At 40.2% G+C, this 12288-nt stretch overlaps 1 protein-coding gene across 4 annotated transcripts in view; it reads left to right on the top strand.

Annotated features, from left to right (window-relative positions):
* Positions 1-11661, top strand: part of RIC8B (RIC8 guanine nucleotide exchange factor B) — a 33978-nt gene extending 22317 nt beyond the window's left edge. For all 4 annotated transcript variants that reach the window (XM_042837820.1, XM_042837818.1, XM_042837817.1 and 1 more), the window contains 4 exons: positions 1664-1808; positions 1961-2105; positions 3660-3779; positions 10077-11661. In XM_042837820.1, coding sequence (XP_042693754.1) covers positions 1664-1808; positions 1961-2105; positions 3660-3779; positions 10077-10188 — 522 coding nt within the window. In that variant the 3' untranslated portion in view covers positions 10189-11661. The remainder of the gene's footprint in view (positions 1-1663; positions 1809-1960; positions 2106-3659; positions 3780-10076) is intronic.
* The last annotated feature ends 627 nt before the right edge of the window (positions 11662-12288 follow it).

Below are 12288 nucleotides of genomic sequence, written 5' to 3'. Positions count from 1 at the left end.
AAATAGGATCTGTAATGGCAGTGAGCATATTTTGCATATATTGCCCACTTCTTTCACCACAGTGTTTTGAAACCCATTTTTGTTTAAATATTTTGTTTGCAGCAGTTCTTTCCTGGAATACTCCTTCTCATCTGTTAAATTTCTTTTTAAAAAATTGCAGAGCCAAATATTCCAAAGTTAGAAAGTGAGGCTGTCTGCATGTTTTTACTGCATCTCAGCATCTAGGTGTCAGGATGCAACTGGTTGCTCTTCCCACAGGAACACTGCCTCATAATGCAGGAAACGGATGGGTGCTGCTAACTACATGACCAGATGTTTGATATTTTGAATGGTTTGAGTGTTGGCCTTAGGCTTTATTTAGTGTGCACTATTCAAATTCTCATCTGAAGATTAATTTCCTCCTGGACTGTCCTGTGGAACTCATCACAGTATTAGCATTCAGCTATTCTGAAAACATGAATTCATTCTTACAGCACTGTGGGAAATGGCAGTCATGGTACTTTCCCCGTGGGGAAAGTAAGCAGGGACAAAGTGTTTGCTAGTTATGTGAGTGCTTAGATTGAAAAAAAGAAAAACAACAGGCCTGTCCTTCTCAAAGTAGTCAATACATAGCATGTCAGTATCAGCTCCCAGTGAGTCTGATTTCAGTGACTGTGCAGCAAATTTGCACAGAACACAATGTTTTGTGTTAAACACCTAGAAAACAAAGAACCTGCAATTCTTAATGGCAATTAGTGACGGGCTTGGTGGGCATCATTATGCATCCTATTAAGGTGGGTTTCACTAAGCTGTTATTATGATGCCTTAGCTAGTAAAACGTGGGTGATCCATAATTCTTTCAGGAGTCTTCAAACTACTAAATAATTGGTGTTATGGCTTAGGTTTGTTTGCATGTCATGTCCTGTGAATGCAAAATAATGATCATAATCTGGGGTTTGAGTTTGAATGCACAGAAAAAGACAGGCTGAAGTTAGGTTGCCCAACCAAACATTTCAGGCATCTCCTGGCTTTCTGGAGGGTTAAAGTTAACAATACTAATGATATATAATGAGAAAACAGTGCGTTTTAGGTTATGTTAAAAAAGTGTTTTCTCCAAAATCTTTTTGAAAGCGAGCTTCAGCTTTCTAAGGATGTTATCTGGGAGAAGGATGAATTTCCTTTTTTACACATGAAGACAGTTTCTGAAATTTTTGTGAGAACTTGCAGTATGACTTACTTTCCTGCTTTTTCACTGTAAGTATACTTACTGTTCTGTACAAATTATGCATCCTATTAAGGTGGGTTTCACTAAGCTGTTATTAATGTTTTTGCCAGAAACTTGAACAAAGCACAAGAATCTAAGAACATAAGGTTGCTGTTGCCTGTAACCAACTATTTTGGACCAGACATTTGTGCTTTTAAGCTGCTAATAGCTGTCCTTTCCCAGATGTGTGCTTGAGGTTCAGCATGCGTTTGCCCAGGATGGCAGACCAGAAGGACTGAATGTGTGATGAAGCAAGAGTCATTGCTAGTCCATGTAAACACAGCTGGGTTGATATTGGTCCCTTCTTTAAAGCAGCAGAACTGCAATATTTTCTTGTTCTCTTTACAGTGTTTCTGCAAGGATTGGCTCAGTATTTCCATGCATTCTATGTTGCTGTTCTCTTATTTTTAATGCTGCTAGGTACTGCCTCCACTAAGAGACGTATCGAGTCGTCCAGAAGTTGGCACAACAGTGAGAAACAAGCTTGTGCGCCTCATGACACATGTTGACCTTGGAGTAAAGCAAATTGCAGCAGAATTTCTTTTTGTTCTTTGTAAAGAGAGAGGTATACATTTATTTTTTTTCTTCTCCCTTTTCCATGAAGTCGTGCTGTAATGTTTGCCTCTCGCTATAACTCTTCTGATTGTGGCAGAACTATATGCTTTTTGTTCTGTAGCTGATTCTAAGCTGAACAATCTTTTGTATCACTCTTTGCAGTTGACAGCTTGTTAAAATACACAGGCTACGGTAACGCGGCAGGATTGTTGGCAGCAAGGGGCCTGTTAGCAGGGGGAAGAGGAGATCATTGGTACTCGGATGATGAAGATACAGATACGGAAGAATACAAATCTGCAAAGCCAAAGTATGGTATTGGTTTCAATTCTGCATTTCTTCTTGCAGTCAAGATGTTTTGACGTAATTTTCTGTTTCCCCTTTTACAAAATGGCCGGCTGTTGAATTACATGTGCTTATATGGAGTACTGTCTCTTCTTGGCCTCATGGTTGAATTACTGAGGAACAGAATACAGTTGGGTGGCTCCAAGGAAAAAATACCCTCTCTGATAATGATTTAATTTCGGTAGGTGGAGCTACATAAAAATGAAATGCTTGTCATAAAGAAACAATTCAAAATGTTTGTGGATGGCCTAAGAACACTGTTAGAGGTTCAGAATACGTGTGTTGTCCATCTAAATGCTACCTTAAAATCTAAACTTGTTAAATGAGAATAAGGGAAGGTGTAAGAGACAGTACTCTTTCAGAGTAACAGAGCAGGGCAGAAAAGTTTTGCAGAGCAGATTTATTTCTGCACTTCATGATATTTTCTTCCTTTTTTGTCTCTGCTCTTTCAGAAGGGAGCTCATAAACAGGAGGGGGAACGGCTGTTTACGAGGGTGGATAGTGACAAGAGAAAAGGGAATGGTCTTAAACTGAGACAGGGGAGGTTTAGGTTAGATATTAGGAGGAAGTTTTTCACACAGAGGGTGGTGACGCACTGGAACAGGTTGCCCAAGGAGGCTGTGGATGCCCATCCCTGGAGGCATTCAAGGCCAGGCTGGATGTGGCTCTGGGCAGCCTGGTCTGCTGGTTGGTGACCCTGCACATAGCAGGAGGTTGAAACTCAATGATCATTGTGGTCCTTTTCAACCCAGGCCATTCTATGATTCTATGATTCATATCCAGCTGTATGCACAGAAGTAAAACTATGACGTCTGTTTAGTTAAAAGGTAGCACTTAAATGAAATGTTCAGGACAAAGCATCAGTTGCATTTGGTTTTCTGTGTAGTTTTTGTTTGTGGTCAAGCTATTTGCAATGATAATTTTTCCTGAAAATGTGCTTTAAAACTAATTCTCTGCTTTTGTTTCTCACCATCTCTGCATCACCATTCACTTGGTTTAACAGTGAAAATAACTGAGATTGTAAATTCACAGTGTAATACTAATTTGTTTTGAGCAAAAATGATCATGAGAAGGAAACCTAATTCAGCGCTTCTTCCTGAATAAGAAAATTTCCCTTTTGGTCTGTGTTCTTAAAATCAAGCCTGTAGATTAGTTGCAATCATATATCTGTTATTTGCTCCCCCTGTGTGTCATTATTACTAATGACATTGTCGTTACCAGCGTTATTACCTTGCTCTCAAACTATTGTACGGTTTAGAGCATAACAAGTACTAGTGGAATGTGCAGTACTAGAGTAGTGAACAAGGAATTATACAGTGCATCAACAGGAAGCTGGACTGTGAGTCAAAGGAAAAGACTACAGATCAGTGTGTAGGTTGGCTATAGTAAGAGCTTTCACATGCAGTTCAGACAGCATTAGTCTCGGTGTCTGTGAGTTGCTCTTTCCTCCTCTTAAAAAGACAGACAATTTACATACATTTTTATTAGAAATGTAACTATTTTATCTTTCCACCTCCAGCATTAACCTTATCACTGGTCACTTGGAAGAACCCATGCCTAATCCAATGGATGAAATGACAGAAGAACAAAAAGAATATGAAGCTATGAAGCTTGTCAACATGTTTGATAAACTTTCCAGGTATTGTATTTTAGCTGCATTTGATGGAGACGCTTTACATCCCCGTTCTTTGCTCTTTACTGAAGTCTGCAGCTTCAAATGGTGCTGTAACCTACTCTGCAGAATTAGAGCCAATTTTGCTGCAGAGAAAAATGTTTAATACTTCAAAGGAAAGAGTGATGTTTTACAGGACCTCAAAGGAAACCCCTTTGGGATAGGGTTGGACAGAATCAGGTGTTGATGGAACCTGCTTACTAAATGGGTAGGCTGATGAATAATTAAATGAATTTCTCATTTTGATGTATGAGAAAGCACGAGACAAGTATACCTGTTTACCCCAAGCAGGATCTGATGGTAAATATTTATATCTTGCTGCTGATCTGAAGAACAATTACTGCATGGAAACAGCTGTCAGCAGAAGAAATGAGTTATCTATTAGAGCAAGTAAAAGGGAAGATACAATTAAGAATTCATAGGGACTTAGAGTAAATGCAGATTGGGTTACAAAGGAGGCTTTATCATTTGTTCTAGATGGATATGGTAATGCCATAACATAAATTGGTTTGGTATGTGAGCTGTAGATTTAGGTAAATTTGTAAGTGAATCATTTTTCAAACAAGGGGATGAACCTGAAGGTAGAAACATTTGTGATTTGTAGAGTCGGTGAATATTCAAATAAAAAGTTATCTTGAGAGATGTTCCAGCCAATTAAATGTTTTTACCTGTCTGCTAAGGATTGTGGAAACAGCAAATCCTGGGGGTGGTTCTGGATTCCTATTAGCTTGCAGAGACTGAAGTATAAACCAGAGTGTGAGCAGGGAAGAAACTGGAGACAACTGATTCAGTGAAATAATTGGATACTTGAATACTTTATCCAGGTTATTTGTATGGGAAGCAAGTGTCGTAAGTTTACAGTCTTCTTAATAAAGAGGAGAAAACAGAATGCACATGTAATTCTAGTTAAACTATTATGTAAAACCAAATGGCTGCTACATGAGGAGAGAATTAAGATGCTGAGCATTAGGAATAGCATAATAAAATGCCTAAATGGTCTACAGCTTTTTTTTCTTTAAAGGGAAGATGGAGAGAAAGAAAAACTGAAGACAAGTCAGTTGCTGTCACTCTAGTAGTTGCACAAGAAGTCCAAATGGCATTACTGTAGCCTAAGAACCTTTTCAGTTTGGAGGGCTGGAGACACCTGCTGTGTTGCCTGCTAAAAAGTGACAAGCAGCTGGTGCCTGGTGTTGCTCCTTACTCTCTTGGCCAGTAGCTTTGCTGTCACCTTGGGCTTTTATGTCTCATTACATCCACCTACAGTTCCTTCTGTAGTACTGGAAATGCAGAATCTTCAGGGCTGCAGCTCTTTCTGCTGTTTGTTTGATTGGTTTTTACTGTAGGGCAGTTTTGTTGATGCGACCCCACTGTAGGTGCTGTGATAGCCTGTTTTACTAGAGAAAGGTATGGAAAACAGTTGAAGGACTGACACACTCTTTTCCCCTTTTGACTGAGGGTAGTGAAGGCAGTCTGGCTTTTATTATTTATATATGGCCTGTCATTAGTGGCTGCTATCTGTTTTTGCTGCGTACCCTTTGGTGTGGGTTTATTGGAAGTAATAAAGTGGTGTTTTTCCCCTTGTTCCATAAGGCGCCAGTGGATTTCTGCTCTCCAAATTTCTCATCAATTTTGATCATTGGCACTGAAGAATTGAAATTGCTTTGAGGTGCTGTTAAATTGTTCCACGCTTTTGGTTGTTTCAGGTCATGTTTCCAAGGCTTTTGTTTTCTGTTACGTTGCTGGTACTTAGGCCTGTTCATGAAGTAATTGGCCCTCAATAAGGCTAAATTGCAAATTATCACCTAGTTTTATCAACAGGTATGGAGAAAAGCTGAAGATTGCTTGTGCACCCATTTACTCTGCCCAAACTAACACTGGCTCAGGTTCTACAAAAGCTTATATGGAGACTAAATGTTTGCTCAGATTTGGCTGGATGCAGTTAATATTTGAAAGTATTAAATATGTACAAATTATCAAGATTTTCACCCTCATTAGTGCTTTCTGCTGCAGCACTTGGAAGATGTGGATGTTAGGTAGGTCACTGAATGCCTGAACTTGGCCCTAAAGTAACTTCATGGGCTTTGCCTGTGGTAAGAAATAGGTGGTGGCTTGCTGGGAGTTGTTGGGTAGCTGTAAATCAGTGTGTTTTCTGCCTGTGGTGCGCATCTCCAAGTCTGCAAACAGATTTAACTCAACCTTTATTATTTATTTCCTTTACAAAACATCAAAGATACCCAACTTAAGTCATTGTTGTATGGTATTCTGTCTGTTTATATCATAGACTATTGGAAATAGTCTCTGTTAATTAAAATGTCTGAAGAAATATGCTAACGTTTTTTTCTATTATAAATGGTAGGTAGAATTGTATATTAATTGACTAATTTAAAATGTCAGGATGGTTTTTCCAAGCCAACCTTGTATTAATAGCAAGAATCCTTTTGCTGATGAAATGGTCCCCAATTATCACAGCCTGGGTTTTGTTGTACATTCAACAGAAGTCAACAAAACAAGTAAGAGAACCTGCCTAAATAAGCAACCATACTCATTAAAAACACGAAATTAATCATAGGATGAATGAAGAAAGCAACGTTACATGGATATTTTTTTTTCTTCTCCATTCTAATCATAGAACAAAATAATGTTTTACATGAAAGGATCGGAACTATTATGTGGTACTCAATTATAAGGAGGTGAATAGGTCCCTACCATGCCATTTTATCAAAGGAGCAGGCTGGTGATGGCTATTTCATTACAGACACCATCATTAATTCCATGTGTCAATACTGCCCTATAGTACGCAGAGCAGACAAGAAAGAGTTACCCTGCAAAACAAGGAATGATTTTTGAGTCGTTATCAAGCTAAATGGCAAGCAGGAAGCTAGACCTTTATAGATACATTTGAAGGGACTCTTAGGAGATCTGCAAGTGGAAGAAGAGAATGCATTTTACCAACTGTTTAATTATGGTGCGTTTCTAAGTATACTTGAATAGAACGCTTTGTTTGCGTTAGAAAAATGAATCTTGCAGGAAGGGCTATTTGAGTGCATTGGAGGTCACATAAGGATGTTCAAACTTGTAAAATATTCCTGTTGTGTACTTGGATAGGACTTGTGGATGCAGAAGTATTCATGCTGCCACCTGCTGGGGTGAGGTGATCTCTTCTGCCCTACGAAAATGTCTAAGTAAGGAAATTACTTCGGAGAGTGTATGTGCCAGTTTATGGGATAACTGTACTGCTTGTATTTCACCTCAAACAGCAAACAGATCCTCAGCTGCTCCGTGTTGTCAGAGCTCAGTTGAGGTCTCTAAGCAGCCAGTGCTAAAGGGGAAGCTTGCTGAGGTTAGTGGAGCTGAGGTGATTTGTACCAGGTGAGGGTCAGCTCATGTAGTCTTGTGCATTGTTCAGAGCCTGCAGTCAAATCTTAGCCAGGGAAAGAATGTCATGTTTTACACTACTTTAGGTCTAGCTTGTGGTTAGGAAAAAAAAGTTGGTCGGTCCCTGCCTTCTGCTCTGAACAGTTAATCCCTATCTCTTCTTGTGGTGGCCCAGTGTATCTCTCTCTTCATATAGTTCAGTTTTCCTTCCTTGTCTGAGAAAGTGTGTATGGAGTTCAGCCTACTAATACAGAAAAAAGAATAGCAAACTTTAACAACCGTCTTTCATCCTGTTGAAGGACTTGCAAAGCAGGAAGCTTGTGCAGGCACAGAAAGGTAATTGATAAACATCCTTGTTATATTACAAAATGTGAGCTCAGCCCAGCTCATACTGAGCCTGGAGAGGAGGATCAGAACTCAAATACAGCGTGGTACAGTTCATAATAGTGCACTCTGAAATGAGTACAGGTGAGCTGAGAGTATCATGAAAAATGTACAAGTGCACTGCATATTTCAGACTTCTACATTACGCTGTCATGCAAAACTCCATGTGCTTATCCTCAAAACAGACACACCAAAAAAAACCACCAGTAAGCCAACAACTGCATGTCTCAACCGGTGCATCTGGTATTCAGCATCTCCACAGACAGTTCTTGGGGAGAGAAAAAAGTTTGTATTATGTTGTGGAGCATTTGTAGTGTAATGTAAAAGTGAATTGTGAAGGTGAGGTACAGAGAAAGGGCTCTGTGTCTTCAATGTTGACAAGAGGTGAGGTAAGACTTCTTGACAGTGTTTACAGATAGAAGTGTCTCTGTCTGGGGAGATAGAGGATTAAGAGGTGAGAAGACTTGCTTGTATTTCTCTGAGGTTTGTGAAGCTATCTCACAGCTTGTAACCACCAGTCCCTAAGCTGTATTGTGATCAGAAAACTAGTTTAGCCGGCATGTGTTCTACAGCAAAAACATTGCAGACAAGAACAAAGTTCATCCCTCTACACTGTGTCATTTGTGTGGATACTTGCTCTACTGCTTTCCCTTTGCTTATCAGCATTGACACTAGAAAGTTGCATCAAAGCTGCTGTGGCATTATGCAAAACTGGCCCATGTTCTCCAGGTGGTTTTCATTCTTAAGCCCATCATTGTGTCCTTCAGTAGAATACTGTTCTGACCAGGAATATTCCTCTTGGGTCCCTTTTTCTGAAGTGCACCTTTGATCCTTTGCTGGCCATCACCAACAGCAAATGGTAAATGGCTAATAAAGGACATGGTTCCATGACTACTGCAGCAGTGCTGAATGTTGCAACCTAAGCGTTGTGTTTTTTAAAACTGAAATTTAGGATCCCCTCAGCTTAGGGGGCATGAGAAGCGATTTGGGTAGAATCTGCATGCTAACGCCTGTACTACTAGAGGACGAGGAGTTTTCAGTCCTGCAGTACAGCAGGCCAGCTCTGTTTAGATGTCTGTTTAGAGATGGATTAGGGTATGGTTCTAATGGATGTTCTTCCCTGACTCCCAGCTGCCCATTCAGACATGGCTGGCCAAACCAGATGGGTTCTTCCAGGGCCACTTTCTCATGATGTGAGATACGGCAGGCAGTGGGATTTGTGAGCTTAGTGCTGCAGTATCTGATGGCCACACCTGTGCAAATAGATGGATTCTTTTTCCTGAGCAAAAAGGACTCTTGGAGATTTCAACTACTGCTTTGCTGTACTGTATCTAGCTTATGCATGCCATGTAATTCAGATCCCTTCCCTGCTGTTTCTATTCTTGTGTTAAGGTTAGGTTGCCAGCTGCGTACAACCAATTTCTGTCCCTTCTTTTCAGCCAAGGTAGTAGTGCAGACCAGCAGAGAGCCAGTGAAATGCTTTTGTCCTCCCCACTGAGTGGTGTGGTTTTAGTGTCCGTGGCCCGGAGGGAGCAGGGGACTGCATACACTGTGTTAAATCGCCTGAGTTTTACTGGCCTGCCTTTTAAATGAGGGGTGAATTGACATCAAACCTCACATCAAACCTCCACTCCTTTATTTAAGGTGACTCCTGAATATTTTGAGGTGTTCTCCTCCCTCCCCCTCCCCTCTTTTTATTTTTCCTCCAGGAGAAAATCAAAACGTTATCTACGCCCTCGCAGGTTTTGCTATAATCCACATATCAATGAGGTGATAAAAAGTAAGGATTAAATAAATCTTTGCTAATACTTTTTGATTGGCTTAATCAATAATTAATCATCTCTTAGATGAGGCTGTAGCTTGTGGAGTAGATATAATTGGATTAGCTTTGAGAGGCCTTTAGAGCTTTGAAGAGATTAAAATGGCTGTCAATCCTGTAATTAAACTGCCGCAAACAAAGGCAGTAGTATTAGAATCAGTCAGCTTTTTAAAATGAATCAACAAGTACTTACACACCCCTCGTAGCAGTGTAGTGGTGTAGGCAGTCTGCTCTCTTCACCAAGTTATTTCCTGCAGCAAGAGCAATGTGCATCACATCTTTATTTTAATTGCATGTGCATATATTGGCCAGAACGGCAGGTGAAATTTTAGGTGGGAATGGCTGGCCAGGAACTCTCAGAAGAAAAGCTAGTTTGTGTATTTGAAACGGTGAACCTGCTCCTTGCCTTGAGCCTATTAGGCACTGACTTTTCATGGTGTCTTTAATTGGCTAAGGAGGTTTGGCCTACATGAATGAGGTCTTTATCTGTCCCGCTCTTCCCCTCCCACCTATTTTGGAAGGTTTTTTGTTCCTCTTCCTTCAAAACAGAAGGCTTCAGCAGAAATAACTTCCTTTTAAAGCCTTATTATGTACTAAAGCATATACTGTATGCGATTGTATTATACGCATGTGAATTGATATGTGTACGTATGCTAATGCATATTCTTTTTTTCTATCTCCTACAGAGATGAGCTTATAAAGCCAATGGGAGTGCGGCCGGATGGCACAATGGCTCCTTTGGAAGAAGCAGCCAGCCAGTACCACACCAATAAGCAAGACAGTTCAGATTCAGACTAAAGCATCACCTGCTTCGCTCTTGATTCCCTAATCCGCATTTTCCTTAGAGCCACGGCATCTTTTTATCAGAGCATTTTATCCTCACGTTAGCCAGCGTCACTTTAACTGTTCAATTATTGGGATATTTAAATGATGGATCCTGTGGTGTAATGTCTGCATTTTTATGATGTCTGTTTAAAGAACGCGTATTCGTTTGATCTTTATTAATTTAAGACTAAATGTATTTCAAAGGGATAAAAAAAGTGAAAGCCTACAACAAAAAATGAAGTGTAAACATTTTAATTTTCCAGAATCCTGTTTTCCAAAGTCTGTAGGCTTTCCCATTCTTTATACATTTTTGTATTGTCTTCCTTTTTGCCTTTGTATAATTCTAATTAAAGAAGCAAATTTGCTTAATGGCATTAGGAGCATCAGAAGGAAAACTTAGAAGTCGGACTGACCTTGCAAAGCTGCTTTAGCTGGCATTCAGCAGTGACTTCAGAGCTTCTCCTTTTTACATGTCGTGGGATTTCCTACCACTACACACGTCTGTGGTTAAGCTGCTGCTTAAGATTTTACCCATGTGTCAGTCACTGACTGCTGCTAAAACTGCCTTTAAATTGGGAACAAGATGATGTATGTTGTTTTTTTGTCCTCCCTCCTCCATGCTAAGACCACACAAGTATTACAACTGCACCACCACCCCCCCGCTCTGGTTAAATAAAAACATCCCTATTCAAAACAGCATTCAAGTATATACACTTAAATGTTGCTGTGAATAGGAGCAGAGTGAAGAGAAGTCTATGTGTGAGTGTTTTATGGAATTGGGGCCTAATGGGAGCGCTTCACTTGAAGGGAAGTCAAACTACTAAGAAAGAAATAGTTCCCTTTTTAGGGGAAGATTAGGAAATGATGGGATAGAGAATGGAAAGGTGGGAAGGAGAAGAAAGTGTAATTTTCAACTGTGTACTCTTTAAAGATTAAAGTTGTAGTTGTGCTGCACTGTTGTTGCTTCTTTGCCTGCTTGGTTTCTTTATTGGCATGTTTCTCCTGGTAGGAATTTTCTGAACAATAATCTATATTTCAGATGGTAATTCCTTCTTTTTGCTCAGAAATGTCTACATTGTATTCTTGAGAACCTCCGGGAAGCTCATGAAGGTTTTTCCAGTTTTTGTTTCCTTCAACTTGATGCTGGTACCCTGCACTAAAGAAGGCGGTTTTCAAAGGCCTCTTGAAGGAAGGAGTTTGTATGAAGCCAAAACCGGGTTTTGTTTTCCCATATGAGGAGCTTCCACAGATCTACTTATCTTTCCAGAAGAACTGAACCAGCACACTGCCGTCTTCTCAGCAGTTTTTTCCCTAGGAAAGCTATGTGACCATAGCTAGACCTCTCCATTTTCCTTTTGTTAAAAGGGACCATTGTCACTAATTCTGTATATTTGTAAACACTGGCATCTTTCTGAATGTTATAATAATTGATGTTTTACGACTTGACTTGGGTTGTGTTGTCTGCTGTATCCACTTGGAGTGTCACATTTTCCATAGTGAAAAGAAAGCCAGTTCCCTCATATTTTAAGGAGGAAGCAATACCTGCAGTAGAACCAAATACAGCATTTCTAACACTGTAATCATGTCTGCATACCTAGAATCCAAAACAGGGAATTGTCCACAAGCAGAAAACATGCTTAGTGGCACCTAAGTTTGTTCTCAAGTATGAAATTTTGGGGTTTGCGTCATCCCCTGCCTCCTCTCAGCTCAGCCCCTCAGACAAACATTAAGTGGCACTGCAGGTGCAAAGTGTTTTGTGACCTTTGGCTGAAGGGTGAAACTTACCTGTTTGTCTGTTAATGGAGATTTCAGTCCTTTCGTGGTACCAGCTGTTGGTTCATGGGGCTGGAGGAGCTATTCTAGTAATAAGCTTTGGTACAGGTTGCCATAAAGGGATAAGTACAGAGCAAGAAAACAAGCTAAATCTCAGTTCATTGCCACATGTTGCAGTGTATGCTCATGCAAACAGCTGAAAAGAGAAATAGTATCTGCTCCAGGGACCTTGCTGTAAATGATACAGCAAGAGCCTTTTGTGATCTGGCTCCTGGCATTTTGAACAGCGCAGCAGTAGAT

This window comes from Centrocercus urophasianus, unplaced genomic scaffold (genome assembly GCF_019232065.1).
Source record: "Centrocercus urophasianus isolate 14NV4802_14NV808 unplaced genomic scaffold, USGS_Curo_1.0 seq_73, whole genome shotgun sequence".
NCBI lineage: Eukaryota > Metazoa > Chordata > Aves > Galliformes > Phasianidae > Centrocercus > Centrocercus urophasianus.
This window is presented reverse-complemented; position numbering and strand designations above follow the sequence as displayed.